The sequence below is a fragment of the Equus caballus genome, chromosome 20 (genome assembly GCF_041296265.1).
Source record: "Equus caballus isolate H_3958 breed thoroughbred chromosome 20, TB-T2T, whole genome shotgun sequence".
In the NCBI taxonomy this organism is placed as follows: Eukaryota; Metazoa; Chordata; class Mammalia; order Perissodactyla; family Equidae; genus Equus; species Equus caballus.
The window spans coordinates 2,302,827-2,326,096 of NC_091703.1; the positions used below are offsets into that span (position 1 = coordinate 2,302,827).

Below are 23,270 nucleotides of genomic sequence, written 5' to 3' on the forward strand. Positions count from 1 at the left end.
GAAGCTGGTTTAAGCAAATTTGCCATTTTCAGGTGCTCCTAATAATTCCTCGCCTGGTATGTGCTGCAGCTGGCCCTTGTGCCTGCCACACCTGCAAGGGAAGTGACCCAGCCTGACTTCACAAGCCTGAGAGTGAAGTGGTGGCAGCTAGCGAGTGCCATCGCCTCGGGGCAGGCTGAGTGGGCAGGTCGTGGCCATGCTGCCTTTGGGAGTGCTTGCCTCCATGCGGTCTGACTCCTGGGGTGTTTGGAGGCCTTTGTTGGGGGGTTGGGGTGCAGAGGTTGGTGTCAGACCTGGGTTTGAGTTGAGAAATTGTTTCTCTCCTTTCCAGTTATCACCACAACTAGTACAGATGTTAAGTTTCAACATTCGTAACTGAGCAGGGGCATCTTCAGCTAGCTCATGACCTCTTTTCTAATGGGAAAACGGAGGAAATGCATGGTGAAAGTTCGGGCTGGTCAAGCCCTAGCTGCTTACAGCACTGGGTGAGGGAGAGGAAGTCGATGAGTCTGCAATCTGAGGGACAGCCTCCTTCTTGAGGGCCAACCGGGACACTCTTATTGTTTCTAGATTTTTTCCCAACTGAAGGGAGATAGTGGATCCATAGGCCCCTTTGGTGAGAGCCACAGCCAGCTGCCAGAGAACGGAGAGGACGTGTGGGAAAGCTGCCATCCGGCCGTCCCTTTATCATTGACTGGCTGCCTAGGGACAGCTTCCCTCATGTGTGTGATCGTGGGGCAAGGTGTCTCGGACAAACAGAGCTGAGCCCAGAGCTTGGCCTGAGCCTTCTGGTCTTGGAAGCTCTTCCTACACAGAGCACTTTCGAGATCACTACAGAATGACTGGCCTTTGGAATAGGTGGGCCTTGCAATGTTAGATCTGGTCCAGCTTAAATTTACCTACTTAATGAAATACCTTGTCAAAGGGACCAGCCCCACAACATCCAAGTAGAAGGCACTTCCAAGTCTGCCCTAAATGACTGTTCATTTAAACTGCAGTATAGAACACCCTGACTCTATGCCCTAAAGAAAGAAAGAAATCTCCTAACTAACAAAGTAAGAATAATGTTTCCAAGTGGATTTTTTAATTTACTGTTCCTTTAAATGGAGCCTTCCTGCCTTTTCTGATGGAAACTTCTCTTGTTGCTACTCCTGCATTTGCGATGGTTAGACAGTTTCAACCAGTCATCACAGGGTCCTACTGACCTCGGTGAGGGACCTCCGGCCTCCTTGGTGACCAGTGCTCTCTCTCCTTGTGAGTCCCTGTACAGGCTCTAACGAAGGTGGCCTGGGGCTTCCTTCTATGCCCAGTGCAAGAGGATGCAGTTGTCAAAATGAAAACAGCCCATCAGCTTGCTCTCCGTGGCGGCGTGAGGGAGGATTGATGGAGAGCTGTCCCTGCGAAGGAAGACCCTGGAACCCTGACCTCCAGTCCTTAGAGCAGAGCAAGGGAAATGCCCCCCTTGTCATGTTTGGGAAATGGGACACCCCACACCTGCTATATGTGAATGTACCATGAAACACATGAAGTCAGTGCCATCTCTAATAATCCACGTGTACCTGCCTGGTAGACGGACACCCTTCCTTGTATTGGGGAGAAAGGGAGAGTGACTATTCTCTGCTTTGCTTCTCTCCACCTCCGAGCCAATGGTGCTTTCTCACTGCTCTGAGCTCCGTGGCCCTTCATGTGCGGCCCATGCACTGGCCTTCACCACATCCAGCCTTCGCATGTCGTAAGCCTGAGCCCTCTCCACGGGGGACTGGCCAGCTCTCCAGGACAGGGCCTCTTCTGGGCCAGTGTTTGCTTCATTTACAAAATAAACCATTTCTAGAGCCTGATCCCACATGGGGGAGGCAAGGTTAGGCCCGCAGGATCGTGAATGCTATTAAGAATGAGCTTCTTAAGTGCTGTGGATTGTGTCCACGCCTGAAGACAAATGGTAATCCACAAAATCGATAACTCCTCCTGCAGTAGTTTTATCATCTATCATAAGTGGGGGAGTCTGAGAACTCATTTGCTTAGTAATCTGCAAAAGAGGCCGCCAATAATGTTCTAACCAATGCTGTGTTCCTCCCTGAGGAGACAGCTATGGTTAAGAAGGGAGACAGTCACCCTCTTGCCAAGAAGTGGTGGGCAGCTCAGGAAGGCGTGCTTGTGCTGGCGGGTGGACACGCTGAGGAGTGAGTGTGGCTCTCTGCACGTTCTCAAGAGGCTCTGCTTCAGCATTCTGCAAGCTGGTCTGTTGACGCCATATTTTCTGGTGACTGAGGACTGCCGTCGGGGTAGACGACGAACCTGCCTTCCACCATTTATTGAGCACCTGCCAACTGCCCTGTGCTTCACATATGGCATCTAATTTCCTTATTTTAAAAAGTCCTGCATTAGAGGGAAATTCCTGTCCCTCTCTCTTGCAGAGTAAGGAAAAGAACTGAACACAACTACTGATTAAGAATGTTGCAATTCTAAGAAAGTGGTGTCCTGTATTAGATGTCATTTAAATGTAGAAGAAAAATGTGGTATGCAAGATGAGCTCCAAGTCATCAAAATGACTTCGTGAAATATCACTGTCTAGCCAAGGGGTTGGTACACTTGTTCTCTCACGGGCCAGATAGTAAATACTTTGGGCTTTGTGACCCTTGAGGTTTCTGTGGCAGTATCCTGCTCTCCCCTGTCGCATGAAAGGAGCTGTGGATGATACATAGGTGAATGGACGTGGCTGTGTTCCAATAAACAGGCCTCAATGTGCCATCTCTGGTTTTCACAGCCAGGTGGCAGGGAACATTAACTGGGACGGACCTCAGTAACTGGGACTTCATCTTCCAGGAGCCTGTGCTGGATCTGAAGCTTGGGGCCATTTAGTCCCCAGTTTAATGCAATCCTGAACATTTCTGAGCATTTTGCCTGCCTTTACCTCCTTTACAATTTTCCATTGTTAGTGAGACTGACACAACATCCTGCTGAGTCCATTTAGAGTGTGTAGGACACCAAAGATGAAGGCCTAGCCTTTCAGACTGCTCGTACCTGGCCTGCCTATGCTGGACCATGACTTTGGAGCCAACTGCAGGTGCCTCTGTCCAGCCCGGGGACAGTGCTCTCAGTGCCTATTGGATTGGTGGCCATATGTGTAAAATTCTGGAAGCGGATCTCCCTTCCCGTGCATTCCTTCCTTCCCTTAGGAGCCGTTTCTTGATGGTCTTGGAAGAGAGAGGTACTGGGATACTGAAAGGAAGGTACCTAAGACAAGACCTGGGCATAGACAGAATTTGGGGTCTAATGGGAGAGACTGGCCGTTTATGAGCTATGATAGCCTTTGTGCTTGGGCCCTGGCACCTGCATGCCAGCCTTGTTGTGTGTGTGGAGCACTTAGAACAATGCTGGAGTCAGCCTGAGGAGAGGGAGATGAGGTCAGGGAAGGCTCTGTCCAGAGGGCCGGTGGGTTCCATCGCGGAGCTTTCTCTGAGCAAGTGCCTCTGGGAGGAGTCCTGAGGAGAAGGCTATTCCAGAGAGAAGTACTTGCAGGACCCCTGGGGAGGGGTGGGCAGGACAGTCCAGGGTGTCTGGGGAGAATCGCAAGCAGTGCAGGGTACCTGGGGTTTGGCGAGCTGGGGAAGGTGACATTAGGCGGTAAGTTGTGGACTTTGAAGTGAAGGGCAGATAAGAAGGAGCCACTAAACATTTTTCAGCAGTTGAGATACGTGATCAGATAAAAGTTTATCTTTGTATCTTTTACAAGTGGTATCTCTTGCATGCTTCTGAAGCATCTGCTGATTTCTAAGCATGAGTGTTAATTCATGATAATTTTCTGATGTGGTTGTTTAGCATTAACATTCATTAAGTAATACTGTAGAATTAGTTGGTTTGCAGAGACTCCTGAAACTGGCCCTGTTTTTGTGAGTCACGTTGGGCACATCAGCAAGTCCTCAGAAGAACCGAAATCACAGAAGAGGGCTTTCGGTGGCAGGCTGGAGCCGGCGTGTGTCTCCCTCTCTGCCTTCCCATAACCCGCCCGCGTTGGCTCAAGGAAATCCGATGTGCTGACTATGCCCGCTTTAGCCTTTCATTGAAATAGCTTGAGCAAAAATAAGCATTGGGTCCTCATCTGTTGATCTGACAAGTCAAATGTATGTCATTTTTTGACTAACCTGAAAGAAGCCACCAGGTGTTGGAGGTTTCTCATTTGCATTTTTTCTCACAAAATCAAACCAAGGGCTAAATCTTGTCTCTCCACTCTGACCTTCCCACCCCTCCCCACCCCATCGAGCACCGCAGAGTTCTTGGAAGTTGTTATTTGTAGTCATGTTTCCTAAATTTAGCTGTTGCAGGAAGAATCAGTGGCAAGTGGAAACCTGAAGAAAATGCCTCTTCCCTGAGAACCTAGGCTTAAACCGTGGCTTACGGAGCACAACTAAAGGGTTGTCCTTGTCTTCTGTGGTGATTTTCCACAGTAATTTCTTTGAGATTTTTGTCATGGTACAAACCATCAAAAAGAGAGATGGCCGAGAATCTCACCCCCCGGACCCTGTCCGTTTTGTTTTTTATGCTGACTTCCGGTTCTTAGTCCACAGACGGACATAACGTTGTCCAAATGTAATCTTTCCATGGATGTAATTTTGTATTCTACTTTGTCCCTTTAAAATGTTATTGGCTGTGTGAAAATTCTTAAATTGAGGAGACTTAATAATCAAAATGCATGTGCCCATACTGGATTTGGCTTCCACATACATAAACTACATGGAAATCTTCATGTGCTTTCTCTGGAGTGAGACACTCTGCGAAGAAGGGAGAGTCAACTAGCATTGCGTCCGAAAGCAATTTCCAGTCAGTGATGGCTGTCTCTTGGGTCTGTGACCTTCAAGAGTTCCGCCAGACTAATTTTTTCACAGTTTACGTACCTTTAGGTTTATATAAAAGGGCAGAAGTAGTGAAATTCATAGAGACAGAAAGTAGAATGGGGGTTACCAGGGGCTGGGGGGGGGGATGGGGAGTGGATGTTTAATGGGGGCATGGTTTCCATTTGGAGGATCAAAACGTTCTGGAGATGGATGGGTGGTGCTGTGGATGTGAATATACTTAATGCCACTGAACCTCTATACTTAAAAATGGTTAAAATGGTAAATTTTATGTTATGTATATTTTACCACAATTAAAAAAAAAGTGCAGAGACTGGTTGTCTCAAGTGGGAGAGACTTCGGGTTTTTTTAGTAGTATGTAAGCTTAGTCTTGCTTCTGATCAGGTGTGGAACAGTCTGAATTTATTTTTTTTAATTTTGTGTTTCTTTTGTGACTCAGATTTTTGGAGAATATGGTGAAATTAGCTCTTAATAGGGTCCCCAGCTTGTTTTTCTCCACGTGTTAATGGGTGTTAGATGATCACTGTTAATAGAGAGTTCTGTGTGTGGGAACCGCCAAGTCTGAGCCGTGACGCCACTCTGATACCTCGCAAACATGCTTTTGTCAAATTAAAAGTATCGTCTTTAGGAGAACCCGTCCTGTGTACACCCTTGTTGGTACTGGTCCTGGGTGGAATAAGATGAAAAATCAAGGTTTCTAATTGCGTCGTTTTTATCAGCAGCTAAAATAACTTTTCCATCGCCTGCTAATTTTGGCCCCTTAGTGAACTGTTGCTCCTTCTGTTTATGCTTCCTCTTAGGTTTTGAATAGGTCCTTGCAGAGAATATAGCGATATTCTCTAACTGGTTTTTGTTAGCTTTCCTGGGCGTAAGAGAAAGATTCTGAAGTGCTCAATCTTTTGAAAAGTAGAACGTCAATTGGTTCTTCTTCTAGAAGACTCTTACTTAACGATGTTTCAGAAAGAAAAGAGCAGTGAATTTTAGAAATTGTACTTGAAACAAGCGAGAGTTTGATCTCTTTACTAGTCCTGAAATCAGAATCTTGAGTCTGCTTTTCAAGCACTTGCCTACGTATCGTTTTAAGTGTAATCTTTGGTTTCAGGCTAAAAGAAAGGCAGCAACTTTACTTTTGGTGGTTACTATGCTTGTTGAAACAGAAAACTGAAAAATATTAGAACTTTTGAGAATATGGACTTAGAAAGCTTTAACCTTTTGTTCAAGAAGAGCCTCTGGAATACTTTCTAAACTTTCTTTCGGCCAAGTGATGTCTGTTGTTTCTTTTAAAACCTGACACGAAAACTTTATCCAGCAGGCTTTCCCTAGCAGCTCCCCCCTCTTACGTCTTTCCTGTACTTTCCTAATATTTTCCCATATTATGTCACACTATTCATGTGTCGCTTGGTATTATGAAAATTCAGGGTGTATGTGGTCAGCGTATGAATGAGGCTTTTCTTAACTCTTTGCCCTTTTCTCCCTTCGGTCCCCATCTTTTATCAGTATTGGTGCATTCTCAGGGCATGTTAGGCCATTCAGAATGCCACGTCATCCAAAGAAATTGGCTGCTCTTTCTCTGTCCCTCGCAGAAATCACCACAGTCTCAGCGCACAGACTGAATCCCTTGCCCTGAGCAGAGCTCGTCATGACCTTCAGTGCATTCCTGGGCGAGCTCTCTAAACCGAAGATTTGTGACTTGACGTTTCTTGACTCCATAAGAGTTTAATGTTTATTGGCTTTCCACCAATCACTTTTTTGAAACATCATGAAAAGTACTGAATTTTCATTTATTTAGTAAGAATTTTATTTCAAAGAAGATAGCCAATTTTAGTCTAATGGATTTTTAATATTAGAGGTGGTGCAAAGGAGTAAACACACATGGCAGATGCTATACAAATGGAAACATTGCTGCTATTTCATTACTTGTGAATTTTCAGATTGCTCTAGGATTTTGTTCTAGAATAAGATGTTCTTATTCTTTTTTCCTTTAAGTTTGCTGTACTTTGCATAATTTAGCTAAACACATCTTGTCTCTGTCCCTGTGAACTTCAGCACTAGAGAATGGCCCTTGTTTAGGTCCAGTTAAGTAGAAAATCTACTCCACATCACACTAAAGCATTTGCAGAAGCCACTCGTTTAACACTAAGATAATTCTGAGCCCCCAGCCCTCCCGCAGCGCAGAGTCCTCCATGCTGCCGCGCTCCTGCTGCTTTCTGAATTAGTAATTAACTGCCATGAGTCGTACACATGTGCAGGCATCTGAAGCCCTTCTCTGGGAGCTCGAGTTCTGCAGTCTGTGGCCTCCAAGAGACTGTTCGTGCTTCGTTAATGACTAAGCCAAGATAAATAGCTGTTCTTGGGTGGCGAGCAGCTGAACCTTTTTGACAGTTTTGACTCCTTTCTGTGCTGTATTTGCATACTTTGTTCCCTTCTTATTGTAGATCACGGTGAGCTGCTTCTTAGCCGAGTCCCGTTGGAGGGGACGGGCAGGAGACTGGTATCTGGAGCATGTGTTCAGCGGGCCCCTCACACAGCATGGCTGAAAGTCAGCTCTCTTGTCTCTGAGGTCACCCAGATAAGGTGTGGGCACTGTACCAGATTTTTCTTCCCTGGCACCATTCTTAGAGTGTGGTTGTCATCGTAGTTGGTTTTCACCGTCTTCTTGTCGTTCTCAGACTGCAGTGAGTGCCACTGTGTGCTGGGCGTCCTTGAAGGTTATTGTAGTTGTCATTCTGTCTTTGAGAGAGCATGCTCTTATCTTATGCTTTATGTTTTCTCTGTCCTGCCTTAACAGTAGGGCATCCCCAAACTTGTGGCTGGGAGCTGCTTTGTTCCTCCTCAGGAGCTTCACTGATGGGAAGCTGTAGCTGCCTCATGCCCAGCCCAGCTAGTGAGGGGCCCGGCATGGCCGAAAGTTCGTCCTCTGTGGGCACGAGGGAAGGAAACCCTTTGCCATCTTCCCACAGTTGGCTCCTGCCTGGTGGGGCCACCTCCTTTCCTCTTGTGCATCAGGTAGCACGGAAGAGAACTCGGCCCCATCCAGGGAATGCCAAAAGGCAGCACAGTCTTTCCACCCACATGGCTGTGGGCATTTATGGCAAATGCTCTTGATAGGTTAAGGGTTAGTTAGCCTCTGCTTCTGGTCATTCTCTTCTTTCCTTCATTTTTTTTTCCCCTCCCAACATATGGGCTGGGTTGATTTTAGATTCTGCTAGAATTCCGTGGCTGTCAGTCAGCATGTGTGACAGGCAGGCATTTTCCTCCTGTTAGAGGGGGTCCCCCTCGATGTCCTTGTTGATTGAAGTTGCCCAGATGGACAGTCACAGTGGAAGGGAAGGTGGGAACCTGGGGATCCTCCCATCCCTCTGGGAGTCCTGGTCTGAAAGAGGTTGGAGGAAGTGTGTGGGAGGGAAGAATTTCACAAGCTTCGGGGCCTGATCCATGGCCAGATCTCGCTTAAGAGTAAGAGGAAAAAAAATAAATGAGTCATTTCAATGGCAGATGTATGAAATGAGCAGTGTATGTGTCTACACCAACAAGCTTGTTTGGCCTTGATGGAGGGAAGGAGTGAAATGACTTTTTTTACAGTATCATTTGCTTTTCCATTTTCTATCCTTTTAAATCTCTACTCTAGACCTCTCTGGCCTTAGAGGTGCTTTAGAGCTTCAACCACTGGTTTGTTATTTCCAGCAGAGCACAGCGCCCAGAGTCCAGGAAAAATGAGAACAGAGACAGAGGAAGCAGTTGGGATGATGAAGTGAAGCTTGAATGTGGGAGAACCTCCTGCTTCACTTTCTCTTTCTTCTTCTAGCAACTGATCCTTAAATTTTGTCCCGGGCATGTTAAAGCCCATTTGGTCTCATGTGAAGTGTTCCCATCTGGATTAGCAGCGGTAAAACTCATCTTCTTCAAGACCCAAAGGAGCCTTTGTTGGAAGACGTAATGATTCACTCAAAGCTGAAAAAATATATACAGGAATTAAGCAGGAACACATGTTTTTTTCTGACCTCTCATAGTGGTAGGAGACAGTAAGAGGAGCTCAACCACTTGGCTCTCAGCTTCAGACAACGGGCTCCACCCTGGGCCCGTCTCAGCAGTAAGGGGTTTGAGAAGAGATGCTGGAGAGCTTATGGGCCCCTTAGAACAGCCAGAGAAACAGGCTCTCAGCTGGAGTTCCAGGAGCAACACCCAGACCACGTCACACAACTGCCCAGTGAGATCTGCTGCCACGTCTGCCCCCAGCACTGCCTGCACCTGCCACACAGGTGCTCTTCGCCTGTCTGACTCTTCCCATGTCCTGTTTACAGATCCGCCTCGAGTAGATGTGTCAGATGGTGAAACCCGGTCCTGATCCACACCCTAATAGCAAAGGAGGTTGAGAAACGCAGTTTCCATGGATTCTGTATTGGAAAAGTGGGATTCTCAATGTGGGAAAGTATCAGATGTGGTGGTGTGGCAGGGTTCGGGGCAGCCACAAATTCCAGTGTTGCTCACAAGACTCCCTTGGCAGATACGGCACAGAGATCCCTAATGATATGAGTTAACAGTAAAATTGTAATGATCAACTGCAAAAGATTTTCAAAGAATTCTGGGAGACAAATTATTTTGTGATGTATCTGCTGAGGGACTTGTGGTTGTCGTACTGCGATTCTGAATATTTTTCCATCATTTACTCTTGTAGGTGGGTTATTTTTCTAGCTTCTGATGTGTTCCCCCACTTACTATCCATGATGCAGCAGCAGCAAGATCCTAAGAGATTAGGCTATCAAGAGAGGAGGACTTAGGGGCCAGCCTGGTGGTGCAGCGGTTAAGTGCGCACGTTCCGCTTCTCGGCGGCCTGGGGTTCGCCGGTTTGGATCCCGGGTGCGGACATGGCACCGCTTGGCAAGCCATGCTGTGGTAGGCATCCCACATATGAAGTGGATGAGGATGGGCATGGATGTTAGCTCAGGGCCAGGCTTCCTCAGCAAAAAGAGGAGGATGGGCAGCAGTTAGCTCAGGGCTAATCTTCCTCCAAAAAAAAAAGAGAGGAGGGCTTAGAAAGGGTCCATGGAGGTCTTCAGGAAACCATATTCTTTTGCAAAGGTCCCTGACATTTCTGGATTCTGTATTTTTACTTGGCATTGAAGACCTTTTGAACTGTACTCTAAATCCCGCTCAGGAAGAAACAACCAGATTTTGTTTCATTAAAACTCAGATTTAGCATGATTTTCTGTAGCATGAATTTACTTAAACATTTTTTATAGATTTTTATAGAGACCTATGTCAAGTTCATTTTTTTTTCAAATCTAACCATTCTTTTTTAAAAAATGTATTAGTTTGGTACACAAACTTTTACTTTTCTGAAAAGCAAGCAAAATAAATTGTTTTTCCAATGTGTAAAGCTTCTCCCAGTGCATCAGTGAACGGTGGCTCTCCTCATGCTGAAACTGGACGAGGAAACTGTAGCTAGCATTATAGTTTTTAGTCATCGTGTTAAGGTTTTTACTAACAGTGCTTCCTTTTTGGCCATTTAGGACCCTAAATGAAATAGATGAAAAATGTGGAATATGTGAACAGCTCTCTGAGATGATAGTTCTGGAATTTGTTGACGCTTACTGGAAAATACTCAATTATTTCACTTTTTTGATGAACACTGTCTAACCTACAAACTGTTTGCAAACTAGAGTGTGAATATTTGTGTGCATGGTCGTGGAAAATACCAGGAACCTTAATTAAAGAGTTTTTCCCCAGTTCCTTGGCAACAAAAGATGAGTGAAAAACTTCTCCTTTTTATTTTTTATTTTTTGACCTGAGTAAATAGTTCCTTTAAATATTTTACTCCACTGAGTATCATCTTTTTATTTTGTTTTATTTTTTATCATTCTACAGGGGGTTAAATACCTGTGCATTCCAGCAGCGGATTCACCATCTCAAAACCTGTAAGTGTTTTTTTCCCTGTGTTATTTGGAGATATTAAAAATGAATAAAGGACTATAAAGTCAAATAAGTTAAGGACTGTACAGTCTTTGGAGCCTATGGGACCCCTGCTCCCATGCACAGCTGCCACCCCGCGGGGAGCCGTGAGGCCACAGCCGGCTGTGCTGCCACGTGGGCAGTGCCAGAGCTGGAGGTGCGCTTCTTGTGCAACGCCCACTGACGGGAGTCTACTCAAAGAGTCTAATTTGTAAAAGGACCCTCAAAGCAAAGCTTTAGCATGTTCATCCTTTCTCTAAAAGCAAACGCTTAAAGGAGCTGTTGGGTTTTGTCTGAAGTAGCACTGTCAAATAGAAATAGATATGAGCCGCAAATGCAAGCCACACACGTAATTTTAAGTTTTCTAGGAGCCACGTTAAAAAAAGTAAAAAAAAAAAAACAAAACAAAAAACAGGTGACAAAAGTTTTAGTAATATGCTTTGTTTAACCCAATATATGCAGAATACTATCATTTCAACATATGCTCAACACACAAAAAAATTGAGATATTCTACATCTGTTTTTTTCATACTAAGTCTTCAAAATCTGGTATGAGTTTTTACGCTTGCAGCGCATCTCAGCTTGGACCAGCTTCGCTTCAAGCGCTCAACAGCTCCCAGTGGCGGCAGCCTCCACATGGCACAGTGCAGTTCTCCAGCCTGTCTGAGCTGAGCGAACAGGTCTTTCTAGTTTGGGAAAGTCCAGTCCTTGTTTCCTCACAGCTGAATACATCTTTGATGCCATATTCACTCTGTTTGCCCCTATAGAGAGGAATTCATAACTGCTCCTCTGGCCAAATGCCGGCAGTTGTGTGGGGACTCTCGGGGCTGGGCTTTGCCAGAGTGGGGCTCTGCAGATGCTTGGCAGTGACGGCTTTAACATTCACACCCTTCTGTGTTCAGAAGTGCCCCAGAAAGACCATGACTTGGCTGAAAGTTGTACTGAAGCTTGGAATTGGACCTCGCAGGCTGACAGGCTGGGGCAGAAGAAGTTCTGGCCATTCAGTGCATCCAGTGGCCCCCAGCCTCTGCTTCTCAGGCTGGCCTTGTGTTGGGCGTTGGAGGTCAGACACAACAACCCTCCTAGAATTACATGTGACTGCATTTCATCAGGGAAGTTATAAGCTTTGATGGTGTTTGCAAATCTGGGAGTGAGGATTCATCCTTCGTGATTCTCAAGCTCTATGGCCTACAAATCCTACAAATCAGAGGTACAGACCTCACAGTGTTATGTTTGCTACCCCAAGTGTCCAGCCTCTCCAAAAACTGCTGAATCCCAGAACATCAGCCAGCCTTAGTTTTTCACTGTTGGAGAGCAGAGAAATCACAGGTTATGCAATGATTTTGTGAGATCTGCCTATTGGAAAAAAAAAATGGGGCTGGAGTGAGATGGATTTATGTGGGGCAGAGTAGGAGTAGAGCAGGGGCCGGCGGGTATAGACTTAGACCAGGACAAGGAGAGGTGGGTTGGGAGGGGGCAAATAATTCTGCTGAGGCCTGTGCTTCCATACTAGCTCTCCATATCTCACAGAAATAAGTCATTTTTTCTGATTGAGGATGGTGGAGGAGAGATTTTACTGGGATCTCTAGGCAAACCAGTAGCCTGGGTCGGGAAGGCGGAGGAGAAGCGCTAGAGAACTTCCTTGGTTACTAGTCGTGTCAAGAAACAGAAGTGGTTGGAAGGGCATGTGTGTACGGAAGGAAGTGAGCCACTGCCTTTCTCTGAAGACCATAGCAATCTTCTGCCTGTGTTTTGGTGGCTATTTTTAGAATGGTTGCTTTGCTCTTATCTCAAACTGAGATTCTTACATACTGTTGAGCTTGTCAATACCTGCCTGGCAATATGACTCTTTGGAAGAATCAGATTGCAACACATCCTGGGCATTTGTTGTCAGGGCACATGGCCACCTACACTTGAGCTGCCTCCAGGACTTTGCAGCTTTGATGGAGCCAAGCACTGTGCTTGATGTCCAGGGCAATGACTCTGACTTACCAAGTGAAGATTGAGTGTTGAGCAGTCCTACACTGTATAGACAAGAAAGCGGTGAACCTAGACATTCGATGTCTTAAATTTAAAACCAGTTCCATCCACCTTGGACAAGTCATTTTAACCCATCTGAACTTTAGTTGTCTCATTTGAAAAATGCCTGCCTTCAGGATTTTTGGAGATGAGTTCATGTATGTGGAAGTGTTCTCTGTGAACTCAAGGACTTTTGAAAGTAAAAGAATATTTTTACTCTACTCAAAGTATATTAACATATCTTGAGTTAGAGAAAAGATAATGGAAATAAGTTTTGGTGCTCGGGAGGCCCACTTCAGTTACTTGGAAGATGTGCTCACATGACAAGAGAATGCAGCAGCTGCTGCTCTGAGTTCCTGTCTCATGGGTCAGTTCGAATCTTCTGGCAAAACCAGCCCAAACACAGTCACCTTGGGGCCAGAGGACTAGCCCCTTAGATTTGAGTTAGTTCTCTCCTGTCCCAAGTATGTACAGAGATGTGTGGTTTGGCTTTTAACACTTTCCTTGTATCTGGATGAAAGTAGGGGGTGGGTACCGTGTTTCAACAGGTAGGTTAATACTGTATCCATGTTTGGGGCAAATGACAGAAAGAACTTGCAGAGAAAGACAGAAAGAAACTTGCTGCTATTTTGAGTGAAGATCTACGACAGTGCGACCTCTCTTTCAGTTGGGAAAGGAAGTCAAGACCATAACTCATCAAAAGGCAGAAAAGTCATGTTCTTAGGCCCTGGTGTGATTCTTTGGGGAAACTTATTTTTAATCCATCAGTCATAGCAAAGTTTATGCATAAGTGAGGGTTTGGGCCCATAAATGTCCATTATTCTATCAGTATTTCTTGCTCTGCTGACATTATGTGGAGATGTGGAGTTAAGTTGGGGATCTAGGTGTACTATTTATGGTGAGAGAGGGCCTACGAAATAGCTTGAGTTTCTCTTCACCTGTTACGGATGTTGCACTGGAAAGCATAACGTGCCTTTTGAGGTGAGCGTGCTTTCATGATAGAATCAGACTGTGGACGTTGGCAGGCAGAACCCTTGACTCTGTTTACATGACCTACCTCACTCCAGGTAGCCCGTAGTTAGTACTCACCAACATGAGGAGCGTGTGAAGGCTGGCACCAAACCTTCACTTTCTGTATCGTCAACCAATGTAGATGGTCGAGAGACAAACATTCTTAGTGCTCTGGTTAACAAAGCAAGAGAAATCGCGTCCGTCACTTGGAAAATGTGCTCTAGGTAACCCGACAATTAAAACCTAGTAGTTCTTTAGTGCGGCCACTTTTAATTCCTGATGCCTGAGAGTTCCTGTTTATAATGACGAATTCTAGTAAACTGTATCACTTATTGTTTTAAACTGGTTACAGATTTTTAAAATTATTTCCAACTCTGGATATAATTTAAGGTTTTATACCCTAAATCTTTCCGCACAAATCCCTATGCCGACAGGAATTCTTCGTGCTAATTGTGCTTGGTGAGAGGTTTGTGACCTTTTGAGACTACCTGCTTTCACTTGGCATTCAGTTGCCCAAAAAGGCCAGTGTTCTGTCTTGGCCTTAATGCTCACAAACTCTCCTTCTGACCTTCCAGGAATTTAAAATGCAGAAACCTGGGTGAGATAACATTAGCACATTAAAATTTTAGCTCAGTTCCCCCAACCACCTTGCCTTGCAAAGTCAGGAAATGTGAAAGTTCAAGTTCTCAGAGTCATAATAACCCCACAGACCCGGGCTGGTACGTTTTGCATGATTTCTCACAATGAGAGGCATCCTAGGGTTTGTGACACGCACTGAGTGTTCCCCACATCCCGATGTGGGGCGGGTTAGTGAATGAGGGCTTTTGGAAATACTTGGTTTTCCTTTCTCTCTGTGCTTTCTTAGGCAAGTCATTTCTCTCATCTGTAAAATACCTATCATTTTTATAGTATTAGGTGAGATAAGTAAAGCTGTTTTTTATGAACACTAAGCATTTCCACAAGTAAGATTATACTTTGTGTCTGCACTCTATAAGGAATATTAATGTATCCCGAGAGTGAATGGTTGGATGCATAGTAGCTTATTTTATTCAGGCAGTTTAATATTTATTAAATTGGTGTTTTGTATTTAGACATCGTTAGGGGGATAATTGTCTCTCTTCATCTTCTCCTTCTGCCGAGTCCTGGGGAGTCTGGTCTGTGCTGTGCGGTTGGTGACATCGCATCGGCACAGGACGGCCTGTGTGGCCTTCAGTGGTTTGAGAATCGAGCGGGCTCTAAATTTCTTGAGGTTTTTGTGGGCAGAAGAGGCATTAGCAATACAGAGAGTGTAAAATACAGTGTTTCATACTGATATTAAAATATCAGTAAAACTTCCTTGCCTTTAATCTACCTTCCTATCTTTTTGGGTATGTTTTCTTTAGTTTAGTTGGTGTCTTCTGTACTTCTACATTTTTCTTTATTTTCATTATTAAAAAGCAGTTTTGAAAGATCAGAGGTAAATGGGCCCTTGGAGTGCTACAATCCTGCTTCCAGACAGAGATGCACACTCATGTGTGTACACATACACACATGCTCACGCATGACTCCTGAGGACTCTGCAGCCCACAGAAGTGAGAAATATGCAGAAAACGTATATTATTTTCATAAGACTTTGCTTATTCAACTTAAAGAACTATTTTTCAGTCTTAGACTCTGTCCTCCTTGTTTTTTTAGTGTTGAACTATTCTTTGTGAAATGATATTGTGGTAGATGGTAGAGAGGTTTTTTTCCTTAGTTCATTTTTAAAATGACCTCATCTGGCAAAATGAAAAGTACAGTAAATATATTCCCCCAATTTTTTAAAAATGTTGTCAGGGCAAAAAATATACCAGTTCGGGAATTGCTCGCATACCTGTCAGGTCTGTGTTGAATGCTGCGCGCATGTGCCATGCGGATGAAGACTCTCCGCGGCTCTCTTCAGGGGATGCGAGAGTCCCGCAGGCAGTGTGGCCGGAGGGGCCCGCTCAGGGCCTGGGGGCCTGCACCGAGTTTGCCCCAGGAGGACCAACTCTCTGGTCCATGTCCACCTCCCAGGGACTGGGCTCAGACAGAAGACTTCACTCATTTGCCTTTTTTTTAAGCATTGCTTTCTGAGGAAAAAAATTCTAAGGGTACTTGCCTTTCCTGTGTTTCTCTGTTTTGCTTTCATATATATACACAGACATGCACACATATACACACATATTCATACTCTGTTGGGGGAAGGAGAAGCATCCTGGATCTCGTGGCTTTTGCTGTCAGTACAACCTGGTCTGGTCCTGCTGGCTTTGGGGTAAGCCCAGCTGCCCTTCCAGGTACTTGGCCAGACCCCTGGGCTCCTGTTCAGACAAGCAGAGTTCTCAGCAGGACAGGACTGCCTCAGATCCCACAGTGGGGATCACAACCTCCAAATCTTGCAGGCTTGGAGTAAGGAGGAATTGTTCAGCCTCAACAAATGAGCATTGTGTGATGTGGTTTTGCTCCATCTGTCCACCATGGTTTTTGTGAACCCTCTGAAGGTCAGGAAAACCTGGCTGGTCCTGGCTCTTAGCCTCTGGATGAGGGGTGAGGGGTTGGGTGCACTGATCAGTGAGGAGAGCCAGCACAGAGTGAGGAGGAGGAAGGGGACGATGGCAGCGCTGGCTGTTTGTGGAGGACACCTCTCATCGGAAGCGCCCTTCTCTACCCCTCGGGGTGTTCTCTCTGGATGTCGGCAGCAGCAGGCACTATGGGGTGAGTTTGTGACACTCCTGTAGGTCGTGCTTCCCTGTGGATGAGCCCAGCAGGCTTTCCTCGAACAGACCTTACTCCACGTCTTGATATGGAAGTAAAGGTACAAAGTGAAGAGAAACAAAACGAAGAGGAATAGGGAAGCTGCTGTGTTCATTGAAACAGCTTGTGGTGGATGGGGCTCCAGATTTGCTTCTGCTTCCCGTTGGAGAGTTGAGCAATGCGAGGACTGGAGCCGCGGGTATTTCCCACTGTGGAGGAGGGAGTTCAGTGACCAGGGCTTGGGCTTATGTCATTAGCTTCCCTGGAAATAACCCCCACTGCCTGCAGCGCACCCAGGCAGCAGTGCCGAGCCTGCCTCCTGCCGTTCTTGGAAAAGGCTCTTCTAGGAACGTCTGCCTGGCCTGGCCTTGCGCCAGTTGCGTTCATGAGTCAAGCTTCGTGGTGGGGCTCTGCGCCACCCCTTCGTGGGCGTCGTTACACTCCGAGGTCGGGGCCATCAGCAGCACCCTCACGGATGCTGCCACCCCAACCCAGTGGTGGACAGGGGCTGTCCGTGGGTTTATCCTGGGTTTAACACTTGGTGTAGACAACTGAGCGAGGGAAAGCTGGCCGGTTGGGGTGGGGAGGGGCGCCTCCTCAGGACTTCCCTGGCTCCTCACCTCCTTCACACTCGCTCTGGGCTCGCGGGTCTGGGTGTTGCCCTCCTGACCACACCCCCACGCCCACTCTCTTGTTTAGAGATGTGGCAAGGCTGACTCCACAATATAAGACTTGGGTTTCATCGTACGTGTGGTTTAGGACATGCAGGAATAAAAGCCAGATATACAGAGTTGTTCCCACTCTCAGGTTTCAGTAAAGGGATTCACTTGTCATTCACATGTGGAGATCTTGGTGAGCTCCACAGCACTGACCACGTACCCAAGACACCAAGCCCTGTCCGCCTGGAGGGGACTGCTGGCCCTCACGTCACTGGTGCCGCCGCAGTGTACTCAGAAGCCATCTGTGGTTTGCTCACTGACTCAGGCGGTTGTCATTCGTTTCTAGATTCGCTTTTCCTTTTCTGGTTGCTATCTTCTTCCCTGCCTGTCTTGTCTCAGATGCAGCTCTCGCCGACCAGAAGGAGACCCACAAAGGACAGGCAAGAGCATGGGCTGCAGGTGCGGACAGGGCCCCAGTGTGGGAGGCCTGGTGGACAAAGGCGTGTGCCGTCCAGCTGCACCCCTCAGCTGCTGGCCTACAGTCAGGGGTGAGCCCTGGGTTTTGGGGGGCCTGGCCTGGCCTGGAGCCTACAGCGAACTTACCGACCCGCTCTGGCCTGTCTGCCATCTGCAATGGCCTGCGGAGGAGGACACCCCACACTGCATAAACCATAAAGCAGACCGTAGATGGCAGCCTGTAACCGCTCCTAGGCCAGGCCAGTTGGCTCACTGTCTTTCAAACTGTTGAATTAGTTGCTGATGTCAGGTAGGTTGTGTTTGGCTATAAGTAACAGGATATCTGGTTAACACTGTTTTAAGTTATAAAGACATTTATTTACTTCACTCTGTGACCATGAAGCCTGGAGGCGGGGCTGCCGGGCCTGGGCAGCCCACAGTGCCCCTCGCTGCCGTTCTTTCACCCTGGGCCGTTGCCTTGCTGGTGGGCAGCTGACGCAGCTTGGTGTGGCGCTCACTGCAAGTCCCTGGCACAAAGACTGGGGCGGAGATAGACAGCTTTCTCTTCTTTTCTTTTCTTTTTTGCCGAGAAAGATGAGCCCTGAACTAAGACCTGTGCCCGTCTTCCTCTGTGTTGCATGTGCGACTCCTGCACTGCGTGGCTAGTGAGTAGAGTAGGCCTGTGCCCAGGATCCGAACTCACGAACCTGGGCCGCTGACGCGGAGTGCCCGGAACTGTAACCACTCAGCCTCGGGGCCGGGCCTGATAGCTTTCTTTTCATCAGGAAGTGAAGACATTTCTAGATGCCCCCAGCCCACTGCCTCCCCTGTGTTCTTTGGGGCTGGAGCTGGAGGGAAGATGGCATATCCTGAGGGTCTGGGCACTTTGCTGCCCCACACACAGTCAGAACTGGAGGTCTGCCATGGTTCCGGAATCAGAAGCTTCGCTGCGAACTCCAGATTGTGGGTTTCTCTCGAGCGGGGAGCTCTGATGGCACAGAGCCTTCCCTCCTGCCTGCAGCGCCTTGCCCTGGGGCTGGGCTTCTCCCGGTCACATCCCCCAAGTGCCCACACCCCTCCATCCCAGTGCAGTCTGCTCACTGCCCGGCCCCCCCCAGGGCTTTCTGCTTCACAGCCCTGCCATGAGGACTCTTTCAGGACTAACACTCAGATTTCAGGTCACAGCAGGAGTCTTGTCTTACCTGCTTATGCCAAGCCAGTGTTTGGGAGTAGAGTTGAATGCCCCGAGTCACTTTATAAGTCTGCATGGGGAGCATCTGTCCCTAGGAGAATTAGCGGTGGCTCCACTCGCAGTGTTCTGGTAGGTAGAGATTTCAGCTGAGAGTCTGGAGTCCTTGGGTTTAGGTCTCTGCACGCGTGCTGACATCATGCCTTGTGTTTGGCTACAGTGGTGTGCGTGCGTGTGCACTGACACTTTCCTTGTCGCCCGCCTGCCCTCATGCAGCTGGGCACTTACCCCTCGGCGGCTGAGTTTCTTCTGCAGTCAATACCTGGCTGAGTTTGCTTTCCCACACCTGCATTTCCCATTCTTATTAAACTCATTTGCCCTGTCTGCCCTCAGGAGAAAGTAGACCTAGTTTGTGCAGTGGGGCCTACATCTTATTCATCCCTGAATCTGTTGCAGCTTACCAGAGTCCCCAGTAGATTGTCAATACTCAATCAGTATTTAAGGGAAGTGAATTTAGTCCGTGGGTAACTTAGATAGTTTGCTGCTTTATAAACCATTCAAAGGTAGAAGACATCGAAAAGCACACATGTACTCTGTGGGTCCTCTCAGAGTACTTGCACTTAACCCGCCAGCCAGTCTAGAACCCGATGGATGCCGATGTCCACGTGCTACATGGGCAGGTTCTGGGAGGAGGGGCAGCCAGAAGGAGGGCGGGCCATGGTCCTGTCGCCTTAGAGGACTTTGGGGTTTGTAGAGCAGCCCGGCGTGCATTACCTCACCCCACCCTGTAAGATATTATTCCCTTTATAAGTGAGGTTAGGGGAAGATAAGTGCCTTTCCCAAGGGCACACAGCCAGTTGGTGGCCAAGCAGGGGTCAGAGCTGCCATTTCCGTTTCCCCACAGCTCCTCAGTGACATGCAGACTGGACCTACGGAAGTCAAAGGAGACCGAGATGGGAGTGGATTACTGGGTTTTCAGATTATCAGAAGGACACTGGCTTTTAGGACTTGGGGAGCGACATGGTGAGGGCACCTTCCTCACCTGGATGGCTGTGACTGCTCGCAGCTGGTGTGTGGGTCATCTGTGTGGGGCACTGGCATGCTGCTAGTGTCAAGGGGCCCAGACTGACCACAGGGATGGGCAGATCACTCTCCCCCAAGTCAGTGGCAGCTGTGTGTTTCAGGGATTCCTTGCAGAGAAATTCTGAAAATCCCAGAAGATGGGCAGCCTTCCCCGGGCCTCAGTGTTGTGTGTGATGGATTCTACAGCTTGAGGCAGCTCTGGCCCCAGACAGTGTGACCAGGGTTTTGAAGCTGTGGGACTCTGAGACCTTTTCAAGAAACCTCAGGTGGATTTTTCTTTTCATCATATGTTGAGTAAAGTAGAGAGATGTCACTTCTCTCTTTTTTTCTCCCCCAGGACAAGACATTTCAAAGAGAGCATTAAATTCATTCATGAGTGCCGGCTCAGGGGCGAGGGCTGTCTTGTACACTGGTATGTACGTCTCTTGCATAATAATAGCTTAGTGTGTTCTGCTCAGCTTGACTTCTCATCGTGTGTTTTTCTGTGTGTGATTAATTATTTCATCTAATAGTTTTCTCTACATTCCCCCCCACCCCCGAGCACACATCCTCCCTGACCCTTGCTGTCTGTTAGTCATCATTTGCTCTTGTTGAAGGAGAAGCCTACAATGCTTTTTTTCATTTTCACTTAGGATTTTCATTTTTGCAGTTAGGACTTCTGTAGGGACTGTCGAGGTTACAGAGGACAGAAGTTCCTTTCCTGCCTCCATCTACCGCTCTGCCAGAGCAGCCTCTTCTGAGGCCGTGGGGCTGTAGGCTCACCCCTGAAACTCCAGTGGCCTTTCAGAACATTGTTTCTTTCTGGAGAATTTTGATTGCACATATGGGTGTTTGCACTGCATTACTATTAACAACAAAATAACCATTTCTTCTCTGTTTACAGATTGAGGCTTTTATGTGTGTTTGGCTGACTGCTTTGCTTTGAAAAGATCTGAATAGTCTCTTAAACAGTTTATGTACAGCTATTATATGTATATCATATGTTCTGCATTCAGCTGTACGCTAGGCATGTAGATATATGTATGCATATGTACCCACACACTGTTATAACACACGTAACCCAAGGACAGCACACGTAAGGCTCTCAGCTCCGCACCTGGCACATAGTGAGCTCTCTGTGAGTGTGGGCTCTCATTTTCATTGCAGCATGTGTTCATGATATGATAACTAGTGTGTCCAGGGAACCAGCAGCCAGTGTTCTGGAGCCAGGGCTCTGCTGTCTGTTAAGGTGCAGGCTCTCTCTCAGATGAGGCTTGATCTTAGTTAACTTAAAGCTTAATCTTTTGAGTTCCCCCAGAGAAGTTGCTGTTGTAGTGAAGGCTCTCCAGAAATGCAAAGCGATGTCTTCTGGGGAGTGTTGCTGCTAAGGCTGGTGGCAGTCCTGCCATGGCAGAGGGGACCCATTGCATGGCATCCAGAAGAGCCTTTCATGAAAACTGTCATTTGTTCTAAGGGCCAGTAGCCTGTAATGGGGGCCAAGGATGCTTTGCTTTAAAAATAGTGTTCTGTAGTTTTATACAGTTCTTGAAATGGTGTGATTTTTCATTTTACTTTGAAAAAGGATAGGCCATGTGATAAATACAAATTGCAGGCTTTGAAGTGACATTCATTTTCATTTGCTTTAAAGTGCTTGGGGGTGTAGGTGAAGCCTTGTAACGGGAGTTCTGAGACCCCTGCCTGGGCTCCTGTGGCTCCGGGTGAGCCGGAATCTCCAGGGCTGCAGCCCAAGAGGATGTGTTTCTTAAAAGCTCTCTCAGTATTGCTGATATAAAGCCGCAGGGAAGAGCCACTACTTGAGAGTGTTTTATTATTATTATTATTATTTATATTTGAATATGTGTGGGCCTGATATTCTAGGAATTCGTATTTCATACAGTTGTGTAAATCTGAAGACAGGCTTGTCTAAAAATGAGAAATTGGCTAAACTTCCCCGTCTTAAACCGTTGCTAGACCACTCTAAGTCTGACACAGCACAGCCTTTCTGTGACCGCCTTAATTTGCATACGCATTTAAAATTGGTCCCCTTACTCAGCCTGTTCGAGATAGGCAACCGCTGCTGCCTGCAGAGCGGCCACTTGGCCCGCAGCTCACAGCAGGCCGAGTGTGCCACGCTGGCCCTCTGCTTAGTCAGGGCAAGAAGAACACGAAATACGTGGTAGAGGCCTCTGTATTTAATGTTTTTTTAAGTTTCGGATTTAGCCCTCATGTACCTAAGAAAACCAGACTTTTAAACATGAAGGCTTCTCCACTGCTTAGCTTATGGATGGATTTACTGTGTAGATCTCAGACCCTCAGTTCCCTTGCTGTGCTTTCGTAATTTTATCTGTTTGGGGAAATAGAGAATATCTGAAGAAAGGCTCAGGAACAATACAGAATCAGGAAACTGAAGTGCCCAGAGCCATAGCCAGTGAAAAATCAATAAAAAATGAGGCTAACACAGATAAAGGATGCCTGAGATTCAAGCGTCGTAAAGCGGAGGGCAGTGCGTATGTTTCTGAGTAATTTCCTAGTAACGTGCTGGCTTGCTGTTTGCTCATAAGCCAAGGCGGGAAGACTTGGGAAAATGGGGTCCACAGAATCCCCTGCTCCAGACAGATCGGGAGGTAGACTTGTGAACCTAAACGTGTCTTGCCCATGTGTCGTTCTCCTGGCCCCGCAGCCTGGCCGGCGTCTCCAGGAGCGTGACTCTGGTGATTGCCTACATCATGACCGTCACCGACTTTGGCTGGGAAGACGCCCTGCACACGGTGCGTGCAGGGAGGTCCTGTGCCAACCCCAACCTGGGCTTCCAGAGACAGCTCCAGGACTTTGAGAAGCATGAAGTGCACCAGGTAACACACCAGGGGACTTTGGTAACGTAGGCAGCAGCCCCGGAGAAGATGCCTCAGTCTTTCTGTACACACCTGGAATCATCGCAACTAGAGTTGGAAAGACCCACAGAGGTTGTCTGGTCCAACGATGGCCCACCTGGATCCCCACTGCAGTTGTCACTGGGCTGTAGTTCACCAGCCGCAGCCACAGGATGTCACCCCTTATCCTTTTCTTTAGGCCCTGTGTTAGTTTCTCTTTCTCTCCCTTTGGGTCAAGTGCCTTTCTTGGTTTGGCTTGCTTTCATGTCCTCAGGCCAAAACCTTGAAGAAGCAGTTATTTCTCTTGCTTGACCCTGGCTGGCCAACCACAGAACTATGATTGTCCAATGCCCACTTATTTCCCTGTTTGTATGTGGCCAAGTTGGTACCATTAAGTAAGAGGTGAAATGCCTATGGGGATTCAGGGGGTTGTGTGTGACATTTTGGTTTTGTT

The 23,270-nt window shown here is 47.1% G+C and overlaps 1 protein-coding gene across 7 annotated transcripts in view; it reads left to right on the forward strand.

The window, feature by feature from the left end:
• The window catches only part of DUSP22 (dual specificity phosphatase 22), a 69,606-nt gene that overhangs the window by 31,796 nt on the left and 14,540 nt on the right, over nt 1–23,270 (forward strand). For 5 of the 7 annotated variants that reach the window (XM_005603518.4, XM_014734692.3, XM_070244000.1 and 2 more), the window contains exons 4-6: nt 10,716–10,765; nt 20,305–20,379; nt 22,627–22,798. In XM_005603518.4, coding sequence (XP_005603575.2) covers nt 10,716–10,765; nt 20,305–20,379; nt 22,627–22,798 — 297 coding nt within the window. Of the gene's footprint in view, nt 1–10,715; nt 10,766–17,638; nt 17,699–20,304; nt 20,380–22,626; nt 22,799–23,270 lie in introns of all 7 variants that reach the window. The other 2 variants (XM_070244004.1, XM_070244002.1) reach the window with 1 other exon arrangement.